General features: G+C 55.7%; 10 protein-coding genes across 10 annotated transcripts; 4 read left to right on the forward strand and 6 right to left on the reverse strand.

Annotated features, from left to right (window-relative positions):
- Window positions 1-1,209: 1,209 nt before the first annotated feature.
- POSPLADRAFT_1034168 (hypothetical protein) lies at window positions 1,210-1,683 on the forward strand (the record flags this gene model as incomplete). The annotated part of the gene is made up of 2 exons (XM_024477002.1): window positions 1,210-1,422; window positions 1,516-1,683. 2 exons carry the CDS (start codon window positions 1,210-1,212, stop codon window positions 1,681-1,683), a joined length of 381 nt encoding a protein of 126 aa, XP_024338373.1.
- A 420-nt stretch (window positions 1,684-2,103) lies between these two features.
- On the reverse strand, window positions 2,104-3,158 carry POSPLADRAFT_1040120 (hypothetical protein). Its single transcript, XM_024477679.1, has 2 exons — window positions 2,397-3,158; window positions 2,104-2,340 (listed from the first exon to the last, which is right to left on the reverse strand). The coding sequence occupies exons 1-2, from the start codon at window positions 3,131-3,133 to the stop codon at window positions 2,265-2,267; spliced, it is 813 nt and encodes a 270-aa protein (XP_024338374.1). The 5' UTR covers window positions 3,134-3,158; the 3' UTR covers window positions 2,104-2,264.
- An 885-nt stretch (window positions 3,159-4,043) lies between these two features.
- Window positions 4,044-7,460, forward strand: POSPLADRAFT_1046892 (hypothetical protein; the record flags this gene model as incomplete). The annotated part of the gene is made up of 10 exons (XM_024479148.1): window positions 4,044-4,229; window positions 4,442-4,647; window positions 4,703-4,890; window positions 4,939-5,019; window positions 5,075-5,140; window positions 5,189-5,424; window positions 5,466-5,941; window positions 6,008-6,132; window positions 6,185-6,723; window positions 6,780-7,460. 10 exons carry the CDS (start codon window positions 4,044-4,046, stop codon window positions 7,458-7,460), a joined length of 2,784 nt encoding a protein of 927 aa, XP_024338375.1.
- Window positions 7,461-7,978: 518 nt separating this feature from the next.
- Window positions 7,979-8,294, forward strand: POSPLADRAFT_1144098 (hypothetical protein; the record flags this gene model as incomplete). Its single annotated transcript, XM_024485654.1, has 3 exons — window positions 7,979-8,013; window positions 8,089-8,176; window positions 8,229-8,294. 3 exons carry the CDS (start codon window positions 7,979-7,981, stop codon window positions 8,292-8,294), a joined length of 189 nt encoding a protein of 62 aa, XP_024338376.1.
- A 440-nt stretch (window positions 8,295-8,734) lies between these two features.
- Window positions 8,735-9,396, reverse strand: POSPLADRAFT_1066219 (hypothetical protein). The gene is made up of 2 exons (XM_024482050.1): window positions 9,120-9,396; window positions 8,735-9,066 (listed from the first exon to the last, which is right to left on the reverse strand). The coding sequence occupies exons 1-2, from the start codon at window positions 9,335-9,337 to the stop codon at window positions 9,048-9,050; spliced, it is 237 nt and encodes a 78-aa protein (XP_024338377.1). The 5' UTR covers window positions 9,338-9,396; the 3' UTR covers window positions 8,735-9,047.
- A 20-nt stretch (window positions 9,397-9,416) lies between these two features.
- POSPLADRAFT_1034171 (hypothetical protein) lies at window positions 9,417-11,717 on the reverse strand (the record flags this gene model as incomplete). The annotated part of the gene is made up of 7 exons (XM_024477003.1): window positions 9,417-9,509; window positions 9,565-9,650; window positions 9,714-9,790; window positions 9,843-10,369; window positions 10,426-11,102; window positions 11,153-11,338; window positions 11,387-11,717. The coding sequence occupies 7 exons, from the start codon at window positions 11,715-11,717 to the stop codon at window positions 9,417-9,419; spliced, it is 1,977 nt and encodes a 658-aa protein (XP_024338378.1).
- A 1,911-nt stretch (window positions 11,718-13,628) lies between these two features.
- Window positions 13,629-14,323, reverse strand: POSPLADRAFT_1040122 (hypothetical protein). Its single transcript, XM_024477680.1, has 3 exons — window positions 14,105-14,323; window positions 13,941-14,053; window positions 13,629-13,886 (listed from the first exon to the last, which is right to left on the reverse strand). The coding sequence occupies exons 1-3, from the start codon at window positions 14,157-14,159 to the stop codon at window positions 13,746-13,748; spliced, it is 309 nt and encodes a 102-aa protein (XP_024338379.1). The 5' UTR covers window positions 14,160-14,323; the 3' UTR covers window positions 13,629-13,745.
- A 714-nt stretch (window positions 14,324-15,037) lies between these two features.
- POSPLADRAFT_1057355 (hypothetical protein) lies at window positions 15,038-17,078 on the reverse strand (the record flags this gene model as incomplete). Its single annotated transcript, XM_024480908.1, has 5 exons — window positions 15,038-15,869; window positions 15,931-16,002; window positions 16,069-16,857; window positions 16,914-17,002; window positions 17,061-17,078. The coding sequence occupies 5 exons, from the start codon at window positions 17,076-17,078 to the stop codon at window positions 15,038-15,040; spliced, it is 1,800 nt and encodes a 599-aa protein (XP_024338380.1).
- Window positions 17,079-18,231: 1,153 nt separating this feature from the next.
- Window positions 18,232-22,216, reverse strand: POSPLADRAFT_1046898 (hypothetical protein; the record flags this gene model as incomplete). The annotated part of the gene is made up of 11 exons (XM_024479149.1): window positions 18,232-18,793; window positions 18,849-18,926; window positions 18,985-19,770; window positions 19,827-19,906; window positions 19,965-19,981; window positions 20,206-20,240; window positions 20,362-20,435; window positions 21,012-21,102; window positions 21,239-21,390; window positions 21,680-21,712; window positions 21,809-22,216. 11 exons carry the CDS (start codon window positions 22,214-22,216, stop codon window positions 18,232-18,234), a joined length of 2,316 nt encoding a protein of 771 aa, XP_024338381.1.
- Window positions 22,217-22,582: 366 nt separating this feature from the next.
- On the forward strand, window positions 22,583-26,167 carry POSPLADRAFT_1046899 (hypothetical protein; the record flags this gene model as incomplete). Its single annotated transcript, XM_024479150.1, has 12 exons — window positions 22,583-22,824; window positions 22,886-22,954; window positions 23,005-23,037; window positions 23,087-23,172; window positions 23,554-23,655; window positions 23,710-23,915; window positions 23,969-23,997; window positions 24,041-24,685; window positions 24,810-24,901; window positions 25,058-25,133; window positions 25,555-25,867; window positions 26,003-26,167. The coding sequence occupies 12 exons, from the start codon at window positions 22,583-22,585 to the stop codon at window positions 26,165-26,167; spliced, it is 2,058 nt and encodes a 685-aa protein (XP_024338382.1).
- Between the last annotated feature and the right edge of the window lie 463 nt (window positions 26,168-26,630).

A 26,630-nucleotide genomic window follows, 5' to 3' on the forward strand; every position in this document is an offset into this window, starting at 1 on the left:
ATAGAAAGTGATTACAGCGGGCGAAAAAAGATAGCCGCGACGACCCACTGAGACGCCGTAGCCATAGCATGACCCACCGGCTTATCCCATCTGGCATACTGCTCATTCTTGATCCAGCTTATTTGTACTGTAGACCTTATGGTTCTCTTAATGTTGCCACCGCCATATTCCCTCAATACAGAAGATAGATGTTGTGCTAATGTGCGCCCGTGGTCACGCGCCCTCACCTTCTCGGAGCTTCCACGCAAGCCGGAGTCCTCCACCTGAGGCTCATGCAAGGTTGGCACATGACTGACCCATGGAATTCCTCATTGAAGAAAACAAGCACATCTTGTACAAGGTGCGTGACGCACCGGCTGCTGACTGCGGTGTAGAAGTATTGGACAGAACATTTGTAAACACTCTCACGCTCGAACAATATGGGTGGTCCTACAAGACTGTCCGCAATGATCCCCGCACTGTGTATATGGGCATCCTAGTTCTGGGACAGACAAGCAGCCATACAATTGGAAGTGCGGTACAGCGAACAGCAAAGTACATACAAATTCACATGTTCTGTTGTATCCACCATGTTTCCCGAACCAACCTGCTTCCCGTCTGTGGCTGCGGGCCTGCAGATTTGTGGCTGCTGTGGCTATGGCATCTCCGAGGATCATCGGTCGGAGAGAACAGGTACTTTGGGTCGTCGCGCCTATTGTTCTTTCGCTTGCTGTAAAACTGACCGATGCAAGATCTGCAGGCTGCTGCACATCGGTTGCACACCCGCCCATCGAAACCTACTCGGATATTGAAGCCTATGCCGCGAGCGAACCGCGCCGCCATCGCGATGGGGAATGACCGCCCCATTGTATCCAACTATGGTGTTCCCGTTCCCTCTCTAATGGAGGATTCCTGATCCCCACTCGCATTATGCTCTTCCGAGCATTCCAGCGGTTATGGCGTATTCGGCCAATACGTAGTTGAGTGGGTGTTTTCCTTCGATCGCGACGCAGACAGACGCTGAACATGCTCGATGGCTGCATGGATCAGTACAGTAAATAGAAGGAATGTTCCCTGTCAGGGAGTATAAAGTATAAAAGAGCCCCTGCAGCGTAGATCCTGCAGCGACATCTCGTGTCAACGTTGTACCCAGTACGTGGGTGTCACTCTCCCTAGTCCACTCATATTGTAATGTATGCTAACTCACGGAGTGCTTCAGATCCTCTCATCATGCACTTCTCCGTACCCTTCGTCGCCATCGCCATGCTCGCCGTTGGCATGGTGTCCGTCTCCGCCATTCCCCTCGCTTCGCCGGAGCCGCAAACGCTCCCGGGGCTCTGCCTCAAAGAGGGAGAATATTGCATCAATAGTCAAAATCTCTCAATCTGCTGCGAGGGCTTGACCTGCGAGGCATCGAATGGAATGCCTACTGCTGAGTTCGGGGTAAGTAGTGCCAGTGGCCATGGCCTGCCCTTTCATATTGATGGCCTACCGTCGTCAGGTTTGCACGGCGCCGCAAACGTCAAGCCGGGCTAGGCCCACACCGCCCACTCTGCCCAATCAGACACCGCCTACTTTGCCCAATCAATCACCGCCTACTTTGCCCAGTCGCGCTCCGCGCAGCATGGCGTGAGGCGTCCACCTCTTGCTACGGACGTTACACGGTGCGATCTAGCCAAGCGGGATCATGCTGCAATGCTGTGAGAATGAACGATTGGTTGTGGATTAATCTCTATGGGTTGTTGTCGTGCTATCCGTGCGAAAGCCTGTTATGTGAGTACTTAGATTAGGGTCACTCCCGGCTGTGTTTAGCACATTGTATTCAGTGATTTTGTCCTGTTATACTGAACATGACTATTGGCGCTGCCGCCAGAAGTACGACCCAGCGAGATACAGGAGTCGGAGATAAGTCACCATGACAAACGACTGTTGAAACGGGACTTGTGCCAGTTGCTACGACCGACTCTATATCGCGGCTCGCACTTGGCGCCGCAAACGGCCTCTAGAAGAGAGATATGCTTCAGTGCGACAAGGGGAGACATAACTCAAGTCATCAAATGATGTGAAATGGTGTTCAGTCCTGCGGATAATAATACAATGGACGGTGCCACCGCATCCCATCAGGAAGCAGAACAACATCATATTCAGATATCCAACGCAAACGAGCGGTACGAGGAACGTCATGTAGCTATATAGCTCGAGGGTCATTAGTCGTCATGGGTCGTAATGTCGTCTCGAGTCGTTAATGAAGCCGGGTATAAGTTAGCGAGAGCGCTGCGCACAGCTCATTGCGCTGACTTGTGCGGGATGATGCTCGGGAAAGACACGCCGAGCGCTCGCCAGCGAGCTGCGGGTGCGTTCCTGTGCGCAGACATGTGTCATCACGCCTGAAATTGACGGCCAACGAAATCACTTACGTTAGATGTGCCTCTTCGCCCTCACTGTCGTCATCGATGTACTCCTTGCCCACTCCGCAACACTGACACACTACAACGCTCAGCAGCACCATGCCGGACCAGAGACAGATCACGGCTGCGAGGATCATCCACACGCCAGGGCCCCAGTTGACCTTGTACATGAACGCCGTGAGTGCGGGCACCTTGATACGCCCGACGATCACCAGCGCAAGGTCCGCTGCGAAGACAAGGCAGCCGAGGATGATGGTGAGCACGGCAATGATCAGCGAGATAATCGCTGCGGCGTGCGACTCGAGGAAGAGTGACGTGAAGGCGCTCACTAGTGCAAGCGCGGCGCATACAGGATGCAGCACGAGCAGCACAGTGAGCCCCTCAATGACGGCCTCGATGAGCGACTGGTAACCGACGATGTCGAGGATTTCCTGCGGGATCGTGTAGCCCAACGTGGGCCCGTAGCAGTACTCGAAGCCGGGCAGCACGCTGTATGCACAGACGCCCCAAACGCCGAAATGGATGTTCGTCGCAGTTGCGGAGGGCGCGGTGCCGTCCTCCTGGGTGAAGTCGATGGAGAACAGGTATATGGACTTGATGATGGGCAGAGAGAGAGCGACGAGGAAGTAAAGAAGGAACGCGATGAATAGCAGCACGCAGGCAGCGATAGAGATCTCGAAGTGCTTTGCGAGCGGACGCGGCGCCTTGCTCAGCATAGCACACAACGACTGGTAGGTGAAAGCCATTGCGAGGGGCGGGTCTCAGCCGGAGGTGGTGGTTGCACGGAGAGAGGTCGCTGCTGGGAACCGCCTGGGTTCTGGGAAGTCTGTGTATGCTCACGGGGAAGGCATAGAGCTTGATGGAGACCGCCAGATTTGGCATATCTGCAAGACAAACGTGCGTTCTCAAGTCATACTAGTTCGTATTCCTTGAAGAGAGTCTTCAGGTAGACATAGCAAGTACCGTACCACGACAACCGAGGGGAGCTACGGCGAAAATGCGTACAAAAGGCGTTGTTAAGTCGGATATGTGATTTCGATTGGATTGAACAAGTCGCTTCATGATGGTTTGGAGCAAGTGAATTCATCTTTATAAAACATTTGTTCATCTTTTAAGACAGAAATGGCTTCGCAGATCTCGAGCAGCACTTAGTGACGGTAAAGAACAGGATTAAGACAGCTGTCAAATTCGCCTCGGAATGAGGCAGATTATTACTTGAAGTATGTAGCAATCAAATACCTGCAGCAACTGTAGGTATGATTGAGATTAAATATACACTTAAGTATACGTTGTCAGCCAGGTACGGCATGCCCTATGTGGCAACGTTATTTTTCTGTAGAATGCTCCTTTCCACTCTAATTTCGTTGCTTGATGAATGTAGCCCTTGTGAGCAAAAATATATGAACACCCTATACTTCTTCTAGCCTATGTCTTCGCTTCTAGACCTGGGCAAAATGATTTGTAAGCGCGTAATGTTTTCGTGGGAGTTAGTGTGCGTCGGGAAGGGGTCGGGCCTTTTACTCGCTTTCTCTGACATCATCTCAGCGAACGCGTACCGCATATACCGGTCGTCTACTTGGCATCGGACCTCTACTTATACATGTTCGTTTCCTACCTCGAGGATAGTCCGCTCGTCAAGTCGCACAGAAAGCAGGCATGCCTTTGAACTCCCTCGTCGGCCAGGCTGGCCTTAAGCTTGGCCCTTTGGTACTGGAGACACTCTTCAAGCATTACCTCGAGCGCATTCAGAAAGAGCGCGGCGATGGCGTCACGGATTTGAGCCAGACTGAACTACTTTATGACGAGGCTTTCCACATAATCAAGGTGAGCCTTGATTTCAAGGTGGAAAGACAGTTGTCCTCTGAAGTTTGGTTTAGACATTCCTTGAAGCATCAACTAAGTGAGTTATCTGGCTCGAGGCTGTACATGCAGTTCTAAGTGGAGAAATGGTGCGGGAACTCGTGTCCTTACCTGATGTTATGTGGGGCGTCGCCTCACATGCAAAGATATTCGACTTGCTCATCAGCTATGTGCGGACCCTGTGTCTGACCTAGCTTGACAGGCATACAATCGAGGAGCTGCAAGAATTCTCCAACACGCGTACTCCAACTCCACCGTGGACCCACATTGTACGACTTCTCGTCCCGATATCATGCTGTGATGACGCAGCAACATACCTCATTCAAGCTCTCGGCGGTGAAGAAGTAACGAAACGCGTTGTGGGAGGCACAAAGTGGTGGCAGGTTCGTGGCATCACAGGGTGCGTCTTATTTCTTACACTCGTCGCAAACAGCGCAAACCTTCGGAGGCCACAGGGTTGACGCAGAGTGGCTCGCTGCCAAGAAAGATTGGCAAGAGGCAAAGCGAAGGCATAAGGCTCATCTGAAGAAGTCCGGCGATAAGGATAGCAACATAGGGCATCCAGAGGGGCTCGAACAAGCACCGCAAGCGATCTATGAGCCAGAGATGGACAAGATGCCTTGTATACTCTTTGCACATGGAGGTGCGGCATGTTCTCGAGACTTGACTGCTTTTAGTGAGATTTGCGTAGGCGGTTACTACTTCGGTAGCATTGATCAGGAGCGGTACAGCATCGAGCGGTATGCTCGGAAGATCAACGGAAGAGTATTCGGTATGTTATTAATTCCATGCACGCCTCGAATCATCATGCCCATGCGTCTGTGTAGCCATTAACTATCGGCTCGCACCACAGTATCCGTTCCCCTGTGCCTTACATGATTGTCTCTCTGCATGTGAGTATCTACCAAATTTCATGGATGCATTCACTGAGGCCGCGTCAGACCTGTTCCTTATTCGGCCACCCGAGGGTGCGTTGCACAGACCAGTTGATCCTGCGAAGATCGTAGTTGCAGGTGACTCGGCGGGGGGCGGACTCTGTCTTGCGCTCCTGCAGGTCATTCGCGATACTGGACTTCCGATGCCTGCTGGTGGTGTACTCATTTCGCCGTGGTGCGATCTCACTCACTCGTTTCCCAGCGTACATGTCAATAGTGCCACGGTATGTGCGGAGCATGGCGTTCGCGGCTGATCCATGTTGACGCCCCCTCTTGCCCGTAGGATGTACTTCCTCCTTACGGTCTCTCTTTCCATAAACCGAGCATGCTTTGGCCACCGCCTCCGGATGAGGTCACTACACAGGTGCAAAACAGTATCCGAAGCCGCGTGCGAGAGGCCTTTCGGACCGTAAGTCACGAAGCTGGCGGGCCCGCCCATGCTGCCAAGGAAATCGAAGAACATGCCCCGCCATCTGGGGTCGAGCATCAATTCGTCGTGGGGCCAACCGGCCAGACGCTGCACCTGGGATCGACGGCGTCATTGCCGACGCCTTCGAATGTCATACGGGACCAGACTATTACTCTACGCACGGCGTCGGAGGAAGTGATGAAGATTGATCGGCAAATCCAGATGTATGCGCCGAATTACCTGTTGACGCATCCACTGGTCAGCTCGGCGGTGTCCTACCTGGGTGGGCTGCCGCCGCTTTTGGTAATTGCGAGCGACAAGGAGGTCCTCAGAGATGAGATCATCTACATGTGAGTTGTTAGAGTGTATTTATGGATACACGCGGAAAGGAAAAACGCTCATATGGCAATCACAAGTGCTCACAAGGCCGCGCATCCCGATAAGCACCATGTAAAGGACGAGGCCCGTAAGCTATATCCATTACTAGAAGGGATCGAGAGCCGCTTTGGTCCTACCAAAGTCCATTTACAGGTATGGGACGGTGAGCAGAATCATTCGACGCGCGTCATGATTGGTCTAAATGCGGTCCTAAGATGCCGCGCATACACTACCTACTCTCTTCTCGTTCACAACGCCCGCGAAGTATTGCTATCGAGCTATCGCGACATTTTGCAAGTATGCCACTGGGGTGTTGCCCCCACCATCCTCCTCGTATCAGCTCGGTGACGCTATATCAATCAACGCGTCCCCCTCGGAGTCGCCGAACCCGTCCGGCGTGTCAGCGCTCACCGAGCATGCACTCGGAAGTTTTTCTACCTCGATGCCACACAGCCACTCGTCGTCCACGCTCGATAGCAGACCCCGGATGACTCGTCCGAATACGTCGAGTGGCAGTTCCCGTGGCGCGAGCCGATCGAAGCGGTCGATGCGAAGGGCCGTGAGCGTGAGCGCGATACGTGCCGGGTCGCTCTTCCACCGCGGTCGTGGGGAATCGACTCAGGATCCAGGGGCTCCCCTGCGCGAGACGTCGGACATGAGTGACGTCGCCGGCCCACGCTTTGGTGACACCTCCACGGGACGCGAAGAGGGCGTCCGTAAAGCAGGAGAGCCATCTGTTTACGATAACGGCTTGGTGCGCATCCATCTATTTCTGTTCGTAACTAGTGATGTTGAATGACTTGTCTCTAGGACGAGATGATACGCGAAAGAGTCACCACGAAAGGGGTCGTTCGACCACTGGAGCCGGAGGAAGAACTGGTAGCACTGCAGTTTTCTGAGGAGCTCATCGGCGAAATATCCGAGCTCGTAGTGCGGCGGTACTTTGACGGACGCGCGAAGTTCGACAAGAAATTTGCGAAAGTCACCAAGTCGATAGAGAAGGAGAGGCGGCGGAATATCGACCGAGCGCACAATGACGCGATCCGCAAAATGGCGCACCTCCAAGCGCATCCGTATTCAGAAGAGCAGGATGCGGACGGCGGGAAGGGTAAGGAGCGCACCCCAAAGGGTATCCAGGACGGCCTGATCAACGCGGGCAGCTGGCCCTGGGGGTGGGCACTTGAAGAGGACGAGGCACCTCCGCCGAGCAGCATCGTCGCGCGTAGAGATACGGACGAAGCGCGTAGATTGGCCCGAATCGCTGATCAGGCCTTCCTCGTGGATGAGAACGCGCTGAGCGGCAACAATCTCTGGTCAGTCATAGTAGAGTTCCTGACCAAATCACCAGACAAGTCCAAACACGGGCACAAGAGTGGCGGTCATGCGCACGAGGCTGTGAGCGCGGATCAGACGGACAGTACAGATTTGAAACGGGGGTCGCGGTTTGCACGGTTCCTGACAGAGCGCAGGCCACATGCAAACAAGGATTAGAAGTCGATATACAAGGTGAGCTGCGTGTCGGTGCAGTGCCTAGCCTGTCGCTGATAGCTTGCATCAGTCATATACATCTTAGAGTTCATACTAATTTCACTGTATGGGATTGGCAATTGCCTAATTATACACGGCGTGCTTCCACGAGCTATTCAAAGAACGACGTTCAACGGTAACGCTGAGGGCCATGCAATCTCGACCGACGCCTCTGACAGTGGGCTGTCGCCCTCATGGCTGCCGTTTTCTCTCGTTCTTCACATTTGAACTTTACAGGACATAATACGCGGCTAGCCCATGATGGAGCATTACAATTTGTGACATCGGGGTGAACACGGCGGCTGGTGACCTCACATTGGCTTCATTGATAGTCCGTCCTTGGAGCTGTCATGTCATACGTCATGTGCGACGTGACTCGGCCTATATAAACGAGGTCGATTCCTCTCCAGAGCACAACAACCGACTGCAACCCAGCTTTTTACTCAACATCCACCACCTCTATATCGTCTACCAATATTGAAATGGCCGGAGACTGTACTTGCCAGAGTTCTTGCGGGTTAGCCCTTCAAAACGTTTAATGCTTTTATGACTACACGACTGACCGATGAGCTCTCGCCTGCGTCCGTTACAGCGCATGCGGCCCCTCAGGCACAGGCTGCGCGTGCCCCAAGGGGAAATGCGACTGCTCTAGCTGCGTCAACAAGGCACACTCTTCGACGGTTCGTGCTTTTCCACCACGATGATCAACGGCCGACTAACATCCCTATTCAGTGCGCCTGTGGCGGCAGTGGTGCTGACTGCACCTGCGAGAAGGACGGCAAGGCTTGTGCCTGTTGAAGTACTCGTGGCAATTGTGGGCCTCTGACGCGCTCAGGCCAAGGGCTCCGCACGAGAAGATCCCCTTAGCTCAGTCACGGCGAATGTGTTCCCTTGTTGTACGATAGGATGAGGCAGATTCATGCATGCTACAATGACATTTGATGGCCATCACTACTCGCGTACCGAGCTATTCCGAACAACGGTGAAGCGAATATAATCGAGCGGAGTAACACTGACCCTACTGCCAAAGGCTTGAGGCGCAAGTCGTTATTCAGTCACAATCACGAGTTCGTGACCAGACGCGTTTGGCCTGCGCGCGCACTTGGGTCTAGTCCAGCCGTAGTCCAGCGCTGCAAATGGCGATGTCACAGCTTGGCTGGACCAATCATACACTCTGCGCCTCATCCCTACCGCATCACACGGGCTCAGCCAGCAAAACACACCATAGATATTTTTACACCAAAGCACCTAGTGACCCATACAAATATCTCACAGCACCAAGTGCTTTCTGCGTGTTTTCAAACGTGAGCGCGCATGCACAGAGTCCGGCCGTCTTTGTCGGCGGAGCATGGACCTCTTTGCCACGACATTCGACCCCAGTGAGTGAGAACGGCTACAAGCACAATCTGACCATTCAATCATAGGCTCATAGTATATTTAGGGCGGATTGAATTGAATCATAGAGCGCCGTCAAACGAAGGCATATTTCGTAAACGTCCATTCTCGCGAGTAGGCTCCAGCCTTACGCGCCAAATACGACTTGAATGGGTGTCAGTGCTGACGGCCTTCTCTGTCATCACGTATCAGTGAGTACCGCAGCGGTGAGGCAAATATATAACGCACACCAATCTCAATTTCATCCCACAGTGGGTGAAAGCAGCACGAGTCCAGAACCGGGTCCGTCTGAGTGCATTTGGAAGTCGCGCGGTACTAGCATATGAATTGACTGGATCGTTTAGATCGCAATAAACCTTCACAGCCTTCACTTGTTTTCGGGGGCGAACAAACACATCAGTTTTAATATACAACGTGTACCCATCACAGACCAGATACTCAAGCATTTCATGTCTCTTCTCGACGAAACTGTGCTGACTTTAGCTTTCCACGCATTCCCCGAAAAGAAGAGCGACGGTAGCAGAGCTAGGAGCCGCCAAACACCCTTGAACCGGTGGAAACAGGGCTTATCACTCCCGCATCTTGCAAAGCGGCGAAAAGACTGAACAGCATCAGGTCCTACGGAATCAAAGGTCACACGCTGCACACCGTCGAATCCACCACAAAAGCTCACGCAGCCTTTTGCAGCGACGAAGCTCAGAGTGACAGGGAGGTATTCTGTCTTCCCGGTGATAGTCGAATTGTACGGAGCTTCGCCGACTAACGTGAACGTGTGAGCACACTGCGACGTTGGTAGGAGGAGCCTGGAGGAGATATACGTACTTGGCACCACCATGTCGGGGGTCTCTGCAAAGACGGCTATCCTGCCGGAAGAGAAGCCAAATGGTGTCCCTGGCGGGCTAGACGGGTCTATCTAAGCAGCAGTTGTACGTGGCTCGATAGGGTCTTTACCCTGAGTAAGCATTCCGATACGTCGTCCTCCCCGAGCTTTGCGGATACAGGAAGATGCCCTCGGAACATGTGTTTGGATCTCCGCCTCTGACGACCTCACGAGCAAACCAGTCCATGAAGGTAGTCTTGTTCACGATGGCCTCGTCGTGAGCACTGGCAGGCAGCGACCACCCGTACGTCCACCGAGTAAGAGGCGCCGGGTCGACGAAGGGCTTGCGACCCTCGTGAGCGGCGGCGTAGTCGGCGAAGAAGGGCTCCGCGAGGAGCGAGGTCTGATCAGTCGTGATCAGCACTGGGTAGGTCGTGTTCAGCATCTCGCTGAGCGGCGACGACACGTTGCTCGGCTTCGTCTCCAGCCAGAGAGACGTCAGGTTCATCTCTGTCCGCGTTGTCCTCAGGAAGTCTTCCAGCTTCTGGATAAAGTTGTTGAAAGTCGCGGCGGCTGTTCCATCTGCGGGCGGATGCGTAAGGTAGCTGCTGCCGAAGGAGTCGACCGGAAAGAGGATGTTTTGAGGGAATTGTGAGTACTGGCGCGCTTCTCAGACCTGCCGCACGGTGCACAACGGCCTGGGAAAGCGCTCACCGCGGTGAAGTTCTGGTACCACCAATGGCCGGCGACCGTCCACGCCCTCGCATCCCGCGCGAAGATGCCAGCGGTGTCCAGCGCCGGAGAAAGCGGCATGACGTCGTCGAGCGAGACGGCCCCGTGCGAGGGCCGGTTGCCGAAGACGCCATTCGCGCCCGCCGGACCCCGCATAGACCCGCCCGTATCGCTGCCGATGGCGAAGTCGAGCCAGGGGTACGCCGCCACGGCCGTCCCAGACCCCGTCGACGAGCTGCTGCCGTCCTGGTAGCCGTCGCCGCGGGGGTTGTACGGGGCGTGCAGGTCGACCCAGTCGTCCGTGGCGACCTCGCCGTTGGCGAACTGCGAGCTCTTCGTCTTGCCCACGAGCACGAGCCCGCTGTCCAGCAGGCGCTGCACCGCCGGCGCGGTCTGGGTGCGCGGAGGATAGAGCGCCCAGTACGCGCGGTTGCCACAGCCAGTACGCAGGCCCTGCACGTCGTAGATGTCCTTCACCGCGAACCGCATCCCGGCTAGCGGATGCTCGGGAGTCGGCGTGAAGTACAGTCTGGAGGGCACGCCGATCGTCTCGGTCGCAGCGCCTGGGACCTTGGCCGAGAGTACTTCGTAGCCTCCGCTGTCATCAGGGATGGTACTGTACAGGAAAGCCTGGTTTTCGTCGTCGTACAAGCGGTATGCTGCAAGAGGGGCGTCAGCAGCTTGTCATATTTGGGTTGTTGATGTATACCTTCGAAGACGTTCCCACTGAGCGGATCCAGGAAATATGGACCAGATGGTAAAGGACTAGACAAATCGACACCTCCGGAGTAGCTAGCTGCTCGTAGCGCTAGCTGTATACCATAGCCTTCCTTGGATTCATCTGTGAGCGAGACAGAAGGGGAGTCTTGTGATCCATTGTACGCAATGTATATCCCTGCAGCAAGCAGACGTCATCTACACGTTGATCAACAACGTGGCGTACATGGACACTCGCCTTTCAAAAACGCCTCACTCCAGACATCGTCTTTCTCCTTCCAAGCCTGGACCGTCGCTGCGAGCGCACTATCACCGAACTCTGTATTCCCAGAGGGTATCACTGAGATCGGGACGAAGCCACTACTCAAGCCGCCGTTCTGATCGACCAACGCCAGTACGTCATACGCCAGCACGTCGATCTGAGATACGGGCGTTGGCGGGACGAAATAGGGGAGGCCGCCGAGGAGCAGAGTCGTCCCTGTATGCTGGAACACGGTCTGAGCGGCGACGGCACAGCCGACCGCCGCAGCCACGAAGAGCAGCCGAACGCGACCCATTGAGCTCGCTGACAGTGTCTTCCTCCATCTTCAGTGTTCAGCTCGAGGCGCTTTATACGAAGTGGCGAGCACCAGGAACAAGGGTGTATGTAAGGGAGATCGATATGCTTATCGGTCTTCGAGCACCATGACCTCGGCGGCACGCGCAACCCAAAGTTGTATCTGGTCAGTTTTTCCGAGAAAGCGCGAGGACGGGTTCGGTTCCGATAGCACTAGGACGTGCTTGAGTGGAATGAGAGGCTGTCAGCCATGTTCATTGGAGAGACCGTCAAAAGACCAAGGATTGATGGGCTCTAGTCGTTGCGATGCATTGGCCTAAGTACACAAACAAGATAGGACAGGCATGGACCCGTATCACAGCTTAACTTGTACGGCATCTTTCCAATTGACTGATAAGCATATCAAATGGTATTACGATCGCCAAGTACAACCACGCAGATACAGTACGCACCCTTATCGACACTTCCTTCCGTAACAGCCCAGCCGAGACAAACCATCGGGGGACAACACGGGACGCCGTCTAGGATGAGATGCCGATGGTAGATTTGTGTCCGGCATCCGCGTTCTGTTCCGAAGCGACACGGGCGCTGAATGTGTTAAGATCCTCAGCATTCCGCGACACAAGCAAGTGACTCGCCTGAACCACATAGATATATATCTGCTGCATTAGTGCACCCGCCTACGAAAGGTTTTAGCAAACGATCTGTGCTTAGCACAGCCATCCACATCGCTGGTAGTCTGTAGGGCAGGTGGGATACAGAGTCAATTGCATCAAATCCAGACGTGAACGCATCTAAGATGGTATCAACGTCTTGAACTAGGTGGAATGTGGGCGATGTTACCTGTTACCGATACCTCACTCACACTGCTTTCGTCTTCGTTTCGAATGGGACGATAAATATCTCTTCGGAACAATGTTAGCTGGGCGCATTCAATCGTATGGTCACTCGTTGGACGCAATCGTGCGTACTGGTGGCAGGAGGAGCACAGCTAGTGACTAGTACGATAAGAGTGCCGTCTGTGATAGAAATAAGCACCATAATAGGATGATAATAGGAAGATATATATATTATGTGCAATATGACGAAGTGAGGAGAATGCTAGCCAGGAAGAAGCACGCGCTCGCATTGAAAAGTTAAACCCATAATCAATCGTGTGTGCAGTCGACGCTGTAACCTAATGCTTGGGACGCGCGGTCCAAGCATTAGGTTATGAGCCCCGGTTGCCGGCACGACCGTGACGAATTCAGTCAACGAGCTGAAACCGTTATGCTATTGGGTCATGGTGTGAATAGAAAGCAAAGTGATCTTGACAACCACGAACAGGAAGGGCGGCGATCCAGACTAGGGAGGAGCCATAAGAAGATAAAGTGACTCAACTGAGGAATACATGTTTCTAATTTTAGTAAGAAGAGTCAGCGATTGCATACATCAGCACCGTGGAGAAGCGCACGGTCTTGATGAAAAAACTCTATGCCCTCACCAGAGTACATGCAAATCGCATACATCGTCAACTTGCAAACGAGAGACCAGGAACAATCATACCCGTACAGCCATCACATAGGATATCATTGACCAATGCTTCTTGCAAGCAGACAAGCAGACAAGCAGTATTTCTGGTAGGATATTTGCACAGAGTCACTGTACATACGCACATACGGAGATAAGAAAGGTACACCTTGCATTGAACTTCTCGAGTACGCAGTGATGGTCAAGCTCCAAGCGCTCGACATCGTTGGGCGTCTAGTGCTGGTCTCTGAGCACGTGACAGACATGCTTCCGACCGCGTGCAGCGCGCAGCTGTCTTCGCAAATCACAGTCATGTTCTGCGGACTGGCTGCATTATGCGGGTCGAAGGGCAGTTAGATGGGCTTACCGAGCTGCTAGTTGTTGTAGACCGTTCTTGTGTATGCGCATCTAGGCTTATAATAGGCTACATTGCGAGGGATTGCTAACATGATACATAAGATAATTCATGACTATCCATCCAGTGAAGTCGTCAAGGTCCATATGATCGGGTGCACAGCGTTCATAGAAGTGTGGTCGCAGTGACAGCCCCAGACACCAAGGAGATCGCCAACAGCACTCGCCCGCTTGACGAGACGGCCGATGGCAGTGCGGCAGATTTTGCGAGAATAGCGGCTACATCCTCTGCGCCGTTGGGTTGCGCCTATCACAGTTGTTAGTACGACATTCGAATCGTATCATTACCTGAAAGACTCACAGCTAAGCAGCCTTGCGGCGCCGTACATCCCGCGTTGTGGTTCATGGCGATGACATTTGCCATATTCGCATCAATGGGCTCTGGCATGGGTGCCGGCGCAGGGGACGCGCAGACTAGAGAATGATTGAGAGACCGTGCCAGGCGTAGACGACACTGAGACATACCGAGCGAGATCAAGAGCATAGAGAGCGTGCAGAGTTGGAACGCGCGAGAGAACATCTTGAGTGGGTGTGTCGAGAGGATGATTGAGGAGCGGTAGACACGAGCGATGCGTTATATGTTTAAGCGTGGCGTAGGATGCGTAGCAAACGGTGGTAATGAGTATCAGGAGGTGCAGACGAGGAGATACGGATGAGGAGATGGGGCGAGGGGAGACGGGGTCGATCAACGAGCGTGTTGACCAGGTCACTCTCCGCCCTTATGTAGTCCTGCTTCTCGCGCATAGCAACCTGGCTCATCGGGTGAGCACAAGTGATTGATTCGTTATGGCAAGTACATGAAGCCGTGGGATTAACAAGCCAGGCTCAAACGGAATGCCTAATTTGGAACAACTCGACCATGCATGCGTGGGCAAAAAGCGCCAGAGTAGAAGGCAGCCGTCGCGGCAATGTTCTTCGAGCCAAGTGTTGTGTTCGGACCTGGATGACCAGCATCGTTAAAGAAATGTATCTGTTCCTCGCACATGACAACGAACGCGCCAGCTGCACACAGCGTGAGTTGGACTTATGAAAAGCGAGGGGTGTCGATCACCTGGCGCGTCCTACGCTCGGTGGTGTGGCTCATCCAGGTTTGCACTCCTCTTGACTGGGAGAGTGAGAGACAGTCAAATTTGTGACGCAGAAGTTCAAATTCACGCATTGGGCGAGGCGCCATATAGTCAGCCCCTCCCGAAACTCCAGCGAGAAAATAGCGAGCTTGTATTCTGCAAAACTGTGAGGTATTTTGAGGTCGTCTGAAGACCAAGAGAGCATTACAGGAGAGTACAGCTACGGAGAGACATTCGTGAACGAGGCGGGTATCATCGACGCAGGTATCACAAGATGCGGGTATCATCGACACTAGGATCAATGCTGGCAGAAGAGCAGCACATTCTAGCATCACCGACCGCCCTTCCTCTTGCGACGTGTGCTTTTCCGGCGCGCCGGCGTCGCCTCTGCTTCCTGTGCCGGCTCGACGCTCGGCGACCGACGCGGGACGGGGGACATAGGCCTCTCGACCGGCGGGCTTGACCGCTGTGGCAGCGCATCTTGGGCCGGACCCGCTAGAGCAGGCAGAGTGTCGTCCTCCTCTCTGTGCTTCTCCTCGTCCTCCTGCTGGCGGTATGCGAACAACCGCTCTGGAGTCACCAGATCTGGCAAATCGTCAGAGTCCACGAGCTCCTCTTCCTCGTCGTCGTCGTCGTCGTCGTCGTCGTCGTCGCGGTACCAGCGCGTTTGACTCGGACTCACTAGATCGGGCAGGCTGCCGTCATCTTGGTCGTCCTCCTCTGGGTGTTCTTCCTCCGCGTGCTCCGCCTCTCCGCGCTCCTCCTCCGCGTGCTCCTCTGCACGCTCCCTCTCTGCTTGCTCCTCTCCACGTGGCCCCTCTCCCGCCTCGCTGCCCGACAGCAGGCTCCCCGCCATCCCGGGCACCGTCGCACACTCCTGCTCCTCCACCACCATCGCCTCCTCGGGCTCCTCCCGCACAGGGCTCACTTCTCTCGCCTTGCCCTTCCCCTTGCTCAGATTCTGGGGGGCGGCCGCATCAGACGGTGACGCCTCCGCGCGGGGTGGAGAGGAGCGGGCCCGCTTGCTGCCCTTGGGTTCATCCCCTTCTTCGCTGGCCTCTCCTGACCAGCGGCGTTTTCGTGAGGAGGCATTGCGCTGCCATCCAGACGGGCTCTTCACCACGTCGGCGATTTCCCGTCGTATCCTAGGATCCACGGCAGGCCTGCCAACACGTCGTCAGACCATACTCGCGCGAGAGGAAGAACGCAGGAAGGGTTACTCACGCATTTTGCCTCTTTTCCGCGCGCAGCGCTCGCGCCGTCTTCCCAGCTGCAGACATGCTCTCTGCGTCGACCCTGCAAGCACACACAGACCGACCTGTCAGTCGCGTAGAAACCCGGAGAGTGCACGGTAGGACTTACTCGGCCATCACCGTGCGGATCGCCTCGATCTCGCCCTGGAGCGCCGCCGCCGGCCCGCCATCCTCCGCGAGCATCTCGCCGAGGTGACCGTCGAGGGCCTCCGCCGACCACCCCTGCCACCGGAGGGCATGCGCGAGCATCCGCATGCGCGCCGCCTTCTCCTGGAAGATCTGCTTCCTGAAGTCCACAACCGCATACAACTGGTGGTTCGCTTGCTCGCAGAGCGCCTGCGATCGCTGGTGGTAACCGAACGCCCGCTCGGCCTGCTTCCCCATGGCAGTTACCGCTTGCATGAGGACGTCCTCCGTCGCGGGGTCCGAGTCGCGCTGGCTGGGCTGGGGGAAGGGTGCGAGCGCGTTCGCAGCGCCTCCTGCCGCACCCGCAGGGTTGGAATTCGGGGCCGCCGCAAGACCCTGCGCCCGCGGCGGCCCAACTGCAGCCACATCGGGCTTGGTCGGCAATGTGAAGACAGGCCGCCTGTCTGCCAACGAGTTGCTGGGACCCGCCACAGCGGCCTGTGGCCGACTCTGCCCCCTAAGTGGCGCGGCGGGCAGAGGGAAGAAGACGGGGGGCCGGGCGATGGGGGTGGGGGAGGGTGTGGCCGCACGGTGAGCGGCGCCGTCGCGCTCGGCGGCTGCAGGACGGAACGTTGACGCGCTCTCAGCCTGCACCCCCGGTGGCAGCCGTGGCGTCTTCAACATTTGAACGGCATGGGGCGGGATCGCGCTCGGACTTGGCCCGTAACTGCGCTCTAGATAGCGGGGCCTTAGGCTGGGTGTGTTCCTGCGCCTGCGACAAGCAGTCAGTGGGGATGTGGCAATGTGGCGTCAGCGTTAGGAACGTACAATGCAGGGCTGGGTGCGGGTGTGAGTTGTGAACCCTCGACGGCGGGCGCGTTTATGTTTATATGGGCGGCGGCACCATTGTTGGCGGTCTGCGAGAATGCAAGGTCATAAAGGTGTGTGAGGAGATAGAGTGCAGGGTGCGCGCACCTGCGCCACATTTTGCATTGTGTGTGCGTCCATCGTATATAGCGCGTGTGTAAGAGTGGAATAAGATTGAGGTGGTGGGATCGTGAGGGGTGTACGCGGCGGGAGTGATAGTATGGCCGTGGTCGTGGTTGTGGAGGAAAGGAAGTTGGGTTGAGTCGAGTTGAGGTCGCGCGGTGTTTATGGCTGCGGGCTTTGTTTGGCTGTGGCCATCAGTGGCCAGAGTGATCGAGTGGCGACACAAGGGGCATAACCCCTTTTGGGCCTTCTTTCTCCTAAAATGGAACAGGACAAGCAGACTTGAGCGTTTGTTTGCAAGCGGGCTGTCATCTATGAGCAACTGGCGTCTATCTCTTCTATGCAGCCCGCCATCAGGCCTCAGGACTCGACGCAAAGGACCTGTCGTTGCTTGCATAATCTGTATGCTGCGCGGAGTTGTGTCTATTCTTGTCCGAGTATCTGTATGCTACTGTGAGCCCTGTCATTGAGTATTCCTCGAGAACGAGACATCTGAAGGCTCTGCGAACACGGCGTCTCTTCGAGCGAGGCATCTGCATGCGCCAAATTTTGCGGATCGCGACGAGTACCTGTGCGCAATCGCCCTCCGTGTTATGCGTACGGCTTGCGTGTATGCTCCCCCAGGTTGTATCTCGGTTTCGTTGTCGTTAGCACGGACACCATGATGCAGTGCACACCTATTCATTTTCAAGATATAACGACCTCACTGCTATCTGAACCGGCATAGCGGATGTATTACATTCTATCTACGACACGTCGTCCAGGTCCCAGGGGTTTGAGCCGAAGCAACAGTAGACCACTAGCGCGTTCACAAAGTGAATACCCGAGCGGAATGCCGAGCTGAGACAGTATAGACAAGGCGGGGAACCAGGAAAGAACTCGAAGCTGCAGAGACGCGATGGCACTCATCGGGACACTGGCGGCGCTCAATGTTCAAATCCCATCGTGCGCGGGTTAGGAACAGATCTACCACGCATGCAGCCGACAAACAAAGCAAGTGTATGCGCACGACTAAGGGAATTTGGAGAATGTCCGAAGGCCAGGACACATTACATGAAGGTACAGCTAGCTACAAAGAGAGAGACGTTCGTGAAGGAGAGCCAGGGTATCATCGACGCGGGTATCAATGCTGGCGGAACAGAGGTATATGTTTGCATCACGCCCGACCGTTCGTCCTCGCGCGAAGACGTGTGCTTTGGCGATACGCTGGCTGCGACTGCGGTTGTCGTGCCGGCCCGATGCTCGGCGACCGACGTGGGACGGGGCGCACAGGTCTGTCGATCGGCGGGCTAGGCTGCCGTGGCGGTGGCGCGTCTTGGACCGGCGCCACTAGAGCAGGCACATTGTCGTCGTCGTCATCCTCTCCGTCCTCCTCCCCTTCCTCCTCCTCGCTGTCTGACAGCAGGATCCCCAGCATCGCGATCACCGTCGCACACTCCTGCTCTTCTTCCACGTTCGCCTCCTCGGGCTCCTCTTGCAGGGGGCTCATCATCCTCGCCTTGCCTTTCCCCTTGCTGAGATTCGGAGGTGCGGCCACATCGAATTGCGATGGCCCCGCGCGAGGTGCAGACGAGCGGGCCCGCTTGCTCCCCTGGGGCTCGTCGTCTTCGCCGTCCTCTTCAGATCGGCGGCGTTTTTGTGTGGCATTTCCTAGCAACCCGACTGGGTCTCTGACCGCGTCGGCGATTTGCTGCAGTATCCTCTGATCGAGGACGGGCCTGTAGTCACGCAGAGTCAAACCGCATCCACTTGCGAGCAGGAATAGGCACTCACGTATGCTGCCCATCCCTTGCGCGTTCTGATCGTAATCGCGACGCATTCTTCGCGCCCTCAGCGCCTTCTCCGTCCGCCCTGCGAGCAAGCCGCGCTATAAGTCATGCAAAGGCTATAAAATACACGCAGGACTTACTTAGCGATCGCTTCCTGGATCGCCTCGATTTCACCCTGAAGGGCCGCCGACGCGTTGCCGTCCTCCGCGAGTATGTCCTCGACGTGCTCGCCGAGCGCCTCCTCCGACCAGAGGGACTCGATTTTCTGCCACCGCAGGATGTACGTCAGCATCCTGATACGCAGCGCCTTCTCCTGGAAAACCTGCTTGCGGAGATCCAGGATGGTGTACAACTGGTCGCCGGCTTGCTCGCAGAGCGCACGTGACCGCTGGAAGTAGCCCAGGTCCCGCTGGGCATGCTCCCCCATGGTGGTCACTCCGTGCTCGAGGACCTCCTCCGCCGCGGGGTCAGAATTACGCCGGTGGGACCGGCTGGGCTGGGAGACTGGGGCGGGCGCGTTCGCAGCAGCTTCTGCTGCATCCGCGGGGGCCGCCACAAGACCCTGTGTCCGCGGCGGTGCCAATGCAGGCGCATCCGGCTTGCTTGGTAGTGTGAAGACAGGTGGCCTGTCTGTCAGTGGCCTGCTGGGGCCAGCCACAGCCACTTGTGGCCGGCTCTGCCCTCCAAGTGGCGCGGCGGCCGGAGGGAAGAAGACGGGCGGTCGAGCGATGGGAGAGGGCGTGGCCGCACGATGAGCGGCGGCGTGGCGCTCGGCGGCTGCAGGACGACATGCCGACGCGCTCTCCGGCTGTACATCCGGTGGCAGCCGTGGCGTCTTCAACATGAACACTGCGTCGGGCGGGAGCGCCCCTGGACTTGGCCCGTAGCTGCGCTCGAGGAAGCGGGGTCTGGGTCTCGGGGTGCGCCTGTGGCGAATGGTCAGTGGGGATGTGGCAATGTGGCGTCGGCGTCATGGACGTACGGTTCAGGGCTCGGAGTAGGTGTGAGTTGTAGGCCTTCGGCGAGCACATCTATGTGGCCGGCGTCGCCATTGTCGTTGATCTGGGGGCATGTAAGGTTACGGAGGTGCAGGAGGAGACGGAGTGGAGGGTGCACGCACCTGCGCCACATTCTGTACTGCGGGCGCGTCCATGGAATATAACGTGTGTTGGGATATGATTGAGGTGGTAGGTTCGTGAAGGGTGGAAGCGGCAAGAGTGATGATATACTCGTGGTGGTGGTGAAGGGGGTAAAGGTTGGAGGTTGAGTTTAAGTCGCGTGGTGTTTACAGTTGTGGGCTTTGTGTGGCTGTGGCCATCAGGGGCGAGGATGATCGGGAACAATAGTGGTGCCCCTCGTACCGTCGCTCTGCCCCTTTCTCTGGTCCTGCTTGTTCCTAAAACGAGCAGTGTACACGGGTGTTTGTCTTTTCATTGTTGTCGTTTGCCGTGCGAGGAACGGGCGCCAATAACACTATCAGCACTCGACATGTCGAGGTTGCCGCTACTGTCAGTTACAGGATTGCTGGCTGCGGGGCGTTGTGCGCACACTTTCTAGCGTTCGTGTGGTACCGAAGGTGTGTAACGATTCGCTGAGAGAAGGCGAAAGCCGAAATAGACTCAGGGCGCTGGTCCGAGTGGAAGCCTCGCACCGGGGATTTATGTGATATAAATCTGACCGGTGACCACGAGCCTTATACGTTTGAGCGGAAGTATGCTGCTCTGGTCTCATGAGCGTTGATGTGGTATAGTGAAAGGCGGAACACGACACCTCTTTGACCGATATTGTTGCTGCACCTTGAATTGTGCACTACCCAGTGCATTGTGAAGCCTGAAACAGAACGAAATGCTCGATCAGACAGCGATCAGACAGGATCTATGGAGATTCGAAACTGAGTTCTTCTGTCCAGTTGCTCGTCACACCACGGCGACGGCTTTCAGGAATCCTTGGTGTGTATGCAACAGGTCGTTGGGGCGGAAACTTTCTAATCTCATAGTAGACAGCACGGACGAAAATGTGCGTACACTTCCGATCGTAGGCATACATTGATTATGGTGGAGCCTATCAGCGCAGCGGATACACTAGCGAACCAAATACGGCACGGTTCTAATGCGACGACTTCCTAGGACGGCTGGTCGAAACGGCGGTAGAACACCCACGCATCCACATACTCCTCATCCGGGCTCCCGTCCGCTTTCTTCAGCCGCCCCGCACGCGGGATCAGCCCTGCCTTGGTGAAATTCAGGCTCTCCCAGAGACTGTCGTAATGAAATCAAGGGTGAGTGCCGGAGCAGAACAACGCGTTAAGAGAAAATCGACAGAAGCCTCGGGATCGCGGAGATCGAAGGCATGATGCATGCCCGCAGGGACGTTGTGAGACGCGACGACACTCACCGGACGCTGGCAGTGTTGTTGACAAAGACGAGGTTGAACACGCTCGCTTCGTACCCGAGCCGCGGTGCGTAGTGCAGGAACGAGCGCGCGAGCGCCGCGCCGACGCCCTTTGCGCGCTGGGAGACGGGAACGAGGAAGCCGGCGTTGCAGATCTGCAGCAAATGCGGACGCGTGAGTTACAGGATGCCTCGCAAAAGTCGAACCGATCGAGAGAAGGCGCAGCGATCAGGGACCGGGCATGGCGCCTGATGTCTGGGACCTAATGGGTCGACCGACCCGTCGTCAATAGCGGGTGGATTTGCGGCTCAAGTTGGCATGTCATCTTGCCTCCGACAAACACGGGTGATAGCATAGCGTGATAGTAGTATGACGCAAGAACGAGCCTCATTTGTCCATCTGCTATATGCAGAAGTCGCAGCATACGCGTTACAAGGTACTCACATGCGACGACCGACCAGGATAGTTGGGTTTCACCTGTCGATAATACCAGTCAGATCATGCGAACAAATCACGCACGCACAGCAGTCGAAGGCACGGCAACTGAGCTCAAGGCTGCATAAGAGCACTCACATAGTAACATCCTGCAATGCAAGCTTCCCATCGCCGCCCATTTCGCGCGGCGTCGATCCCATAAGATACGGCCTGTCCCTCCGGATGTTCGAACGAGAGCGTATTTTCCGACTCGCCCTGAACGGCAACCAAGACGTCTGCGGCGAAGTAGTACGCCTCGAACGTCTCCTGGGTGTATGTCTCGCCCGGCAGGATTTCTTGCGGATACGTCAGCCCCCGCGCAAGCTCGTCAGCAAAGACTGCATGCAGGTACTCTACGAGACCCGACAGAGATCGTGCACGGGAGAGGGTAAGGTGATGGATCGTGACATTGTCGTGTTCGCCATGCCCTTTGTCCTTGAGGTGCCATACTGTGGAGGCGAGCGGCTCTAAACTGGCAGTCCTTTGGATAGCGCCGTACGCAGACATCGCTGACAATGACAGAGGACTACCAGTGACCAAGGCCTGGATAATTGAATAAGTGAGTCATGGCCTGTTTGTTTCGTCGATTATCCAGAAACTCGGAGTCAATTGTTCAAATAGCCCGGCGCGGGTCAATAGAAGCCGAGGGTGGGCGTCGCATGATGAGTCTTCAGTCTACAAGCCAGATTGTCTATATGGCGAGTGAGGGAGAAGACGCAGCGCACAAAGCCGGCTTGAAAGGCAGAGTCGACGGGCGCTCGAGCTTGCCGGCGACCACGACGAGCAACGACGGTCGTCTATATCATATGGCAGCGTCCGTCTGGAATGCGTGATAGGCATCTACATGCGCCCGCTTGAGCTTGCGTTCCATCTATGACAATCACTCTCGCCCTTGGACTAACTCTATGCGCCCTATATGCGCTGCTCAAGTTGTCTGATGTGTTCTTTCCGCGATATTTCCACGCAAAGCTTTACTATGCGCCCTCAACTTTTCCTGTACTCGTGAAGAGTCCAATCAATACAAAGGAGGACCGTGAAGAATCCCTGCGACACTTTGTGGAGACGCGATGTCCCAGCTTGCACAAGGAGTTCCGGCCTGCGTGGTGGTTGTTCAGGTCCGTCTGTACGGCTGTCCTCGCGTCCGTCCACACGATTGCAAGCTCTTCCCTTGAGCAGCGGGCATCTCCAAACAGGATACTCAGTTGTAGGGGACTTCTCCAAGGTTGATAAAGTAGACTACGAAAGGTATGCTTGTGTAGACAAACATCGGAGCTTGCAGTTAACGCCGTATACAGGACGACCTTACGAACGCTGGATGGCGGCACGATGTGAGTCCCCATGGAGTCATCTTGACAACTTTGTCTCAGCCACATGCAGCGGCCTAGACTTTGCACCGCTCGAGCATGATCGCAAGCTGAAGGATGACACGCCTATCGTCGTGGTAAAACATGGATTGACAGGTGGTACGTTATACAGGTCACTCTGAAGCTGAACATGGAAAACATCCATCCACACCGTTATTGAAATGTGTGATTTACACCGGTCATCGAGGTGAAACTCGGTGTGGTTGGTCTAAGTGGCGGGTTTTACTACCTCGATATCAACGTCGGCTGGGTGGAGAGCACCAGTGTTGCTTCTCGAAAACAGGTATGAGGCAGCATTGTACGGGTGGGTTTTACCCAGACATGCTCACCATCTGACTGGGGAAATACATCGTGTCTTTGTTCATCTTCATGAAATAACGGATTATATTCGCCGTTGCTCTAATAGAGCCTGTTGAAGTCGACATCAATCATGCTCACCGTGACTTGCCCTACATGATCGTCCGTTGACCAGTCTTCCAGGTTCGCACGAGGCGTATGTCCGCGCCGTCCTCGCACCCGTATGCGCGCCTGTGGAAGAAGGCGGTCTGGGATACCGAGCCGTCGTCTGCAACTTCCGCGGATGTACGTCGTTTTAGTATGACACCTATTGACCCTCATGCTGAGGTTCGGTTGCAGGTGCCGGCGTGCCAATTACAAGCCCGCAATTGTATTCCGCAGGACACACAGACGACCTGCGTGTAGCAGTCTACTATCTGAGGAAGAGATACCCGCGTGCTCCTCTCCTGGGCTTGGGATTCTCGCTCGGCGCCAACGTCCTGACACGATATCTGGCGGAAGAGGGCGAGAACAGTCGCATCGTCGCTGCATGCCTTCTTGCCTGCGTAAGTCCACATCGCCTCGATCCCCAACTTGAGCTTTACCGTCCATGATCTAGCCGTGGGACCTACTGAAGAACAGTGAAGCGTAAGCTATTCAAAACCTTCATCTTCGTGTCCTGTTCACGCAGTACCGCCTTCAGCCTGGAAGGCAGGTGGTTCCACCGCACGGTCTACTCCAGCGCGCTCGGCACGAACCTGCAGAACATCGTGCGGCGCCACGCCGCGTCGCTGAGCAAATTTGCCGACACCACCGTCGCGCAGGCCGTCGCGCCGCTGCTCGCGCTCAAGGGGCCCACGATGGAGGCGTTCGACAGCACGTTTAACCGGTTCGCAGGCGGGTCGTCCCCGCCGTTCCCCTTCCCGAGCGCGCAGGCGTACTACGTGTGGGCGTCGAGCCACGACAAGCTGGGCGCGGTGCGCGTGCCGCTGCTCGCGCTGAACGCGGAGGACGACCCGATCGTGCAGGTGCTCCCCGTCGGCGGGGGCGGGAACCCGCGCGTCGTGTTCGCGGTGACGCGGCGCGGCGGGCACCTCGGGTGGTTTGAGGCGGGCGCGCGGGCGGGCGAGGTGCGGCGCTGGTTCAGGGAGCCGGTCGTGGAGTGGCTGCGCGCGGTTGGGGAGGACATGGTGCTGGGCGAGCGCGCGGGGAGACCGCTGCACGAGGAGGATGGATACCTGAAGGAGGAGGGGAGGGATAATATTGGGTGCATGGAGGTGGAGGTGGGCGGGCGTGTTGTGGGTGTTGAGGGTCAGGAAAGTGTTCTTGCTGGTTTGTAGGCGCAAACGCACCTGCGATGTACATTTATTGCAGTTATCCTCATGCCAGGTTGTGTCTCCACATAATAGACAACGATGAAATGAGCGCCCGTCAATGTTGTTTGTTCATTGTCCGCGCAGATCGACTGTGCTGTGGTCCCTGAGATGGAGATTCCAGAATACGGATGGCATTCTTGGCACCCGCCATGTCATGGTACGAGTTGTCCCAGCCAGTGCGTCGGCTCGCTGGTTGGCCTAGAAGCATTCATTGAACACTATGATACATTTATGGTGTGCTGGAGGCGTCAGACGACGATACAGTTGAGTTGTACCTATCCGCACCAGTCTCTGAGCGTCGCGTGCACTAACCACCACGCGGTAGCGTGTAGTAGCATCTGTGGAGACTCAGGCTTGGAAGTCACATTCAGTGGCCGACACGAAACACGGCAAACAGGATAATGGAATGTAAGTGTGACGTAGACATCTGTACACACGGGAACTGCAAGAAAGCTCGACCTGGTGACCTGCCTAAATGTAATGGACATGAGACCTTGAGGCTGAGACTCGGAGAAGGGCACCGAAGGAAGAACGCTGCTGCTGCTGCCAGCGTGGCGTCAATTCCACATGTGCATGGCTTGGTATACGATGGCTTCCGAAGCACCTTTTCTTCGCGAAGTTACTTCAGGTAGCTAGCGCTACTCATAGCAAAAATGGTGCCCTGTGGTATTTCTGACGTACTTGCTCAGACACGCCCCCAAGGTGGCAGATAGGACTTTGTATGGGCTAATAACGTGAGAGGCCCCACAATAGCAATAGCAGTAGCCCCGCATACATGCGGATACACACCTGCTTCTACCTGTCGAGAGGCATCGGCGCGTCCATTCAGATTATCGGATGCACGGCGAGACACAGTGACTGCAGAGGCCATCCTGATGATCAAGAGTCATTCCGTACGTGTGCCATCCGTCTCTGTGGACCATCACGCGAAGTGCAATGCTCGCACTGAAGGAGGCCTTCTGCGGCAGCAGACTGTGTCGTCCATCAAGTTGATGACCGGACTGGCCCCAGGAAGAGGCGGTTGGATGGCGAGCGTTCGCGCGTGCGTCTGCAATGGACGCGTCGAAGACAGATCGAAGGTCGTAAGAGGGACACCACGAGGCACGTCCTTGTCGAAGGGAACGTGTCACGACTCACCCACCGTCAGTATATCCGCAGGAAGCTCTCACGGCAGAGGAGCGCGGAGGCATATTTAAAGCGCTCGCGGCGGGGATTCTGCGCAGCTGTCGTCCAGAACATCAGTCATTTCTACGGAGAAGCCATGAACGCCGTAACAGGATAACTGGGCTCTGCGGGTGTACGGAACGCTCGAAAAGCGTCTGAGGGTGCTCTTCCGTGTCCCAACCATGGCATTATTAAATCAAGAAATTCCACTCGTAGGGATCCATTTCAGCCATGGGATTCTGCCAGATAACATCAATGAAAGGCACTTCGCGATGTGAACGTGGCACCAAATTCTGTTCGTGCGCCGTCGTCTTCTACAAATGGAAGAGCTCACATACCACAGTGAAGTACAGTAGCCAGATACCCCTCAGCTAGGGCGGTTAATCGGGCTAGATTCCATGGCACTGCCTCGCGTCCGATTTAGCAGGGCGTCATGCGCACAGACGCCGATGATGCTGTGCCATGGGGAATGCAGACACCACGCGATTGGCAACGTGGAAACCAAACTTAGCTTGGAAAAAGCACACTTCCAGTCTAGATGGTAGCAAAACATCGTGCACGCGTAAACTTCATCGCGCCGTGATTTGACATTGATAGTCTTGCTACCAGCGAAGAGGCGGACCAACAAGGGCGTGCACTAGTGAAGAGGCAAGAAGATGATCAGTCGTGCATTCGACTCGTGGAATGATGCTGGACTCATGGCCCAAGATTGCCCCGGGCCACGAAATGGGGCTTTGGGGG

This window comes from Postia placenta, assembly GCF_002117355.1.
Source record: "Postia placenta MAD-698-R-SB12 unplaced genomic scaffold POSPLAscaffold_8, whole genome shotgun sequence".
Lineage (NCBI taxonomy): Eukaryota > Fungi > Basidiomycota > Agaricomycetes > Polyporales > Adustoporiaceae > Rhodonia > Rhodonia placenta.

Coding starts and splice junctions, on each gene's coding strand:
- POSPLADRAFT_1066219 (XM_024482050.1), bottom strand. CDS start 9,337: ATGCTTGAGTATCTGGTCTGTGATGGGTACACGTTGTATATTAAAACT.
- POSPLADRAFT_1040122 (XM_024477680.1), bottom strand. CDS start 14,159: ATGTTCTCTCGCGCGTTCCAACTCTGCACGCTCTCTATGCTCTTGATC. Junction 14,054..14,104: donor TATGCTCTTGATCTCGCTCG/GTATGTCTCAGT, acceptor ATCATTCTCTAG/TCTGCGCGTCCCCTGCGCCG. Junction 13,887..13,940: donor CGCCGCAAGGCTGCTTAGCT/GTGAGTCTTTCA, acceptor CAACTGTGATAG/GCGCAACCCAACGGCGCAGA.
- POSPLADRAFT_1040120 (XM_024477679.1), bottom strand. CDS start 3,133: ATGGCTTTCACCTACCAGTCGTTGTGTGCTATGCTGAGCAAGGCGCCG. Junction 2,341..2,396: donor GGCGAAGAGGCACATCTAAC/GTAAGTGATTTC, acceptor GTCTGCGCACAG/GAACGCACCCGCAGCTCGCT.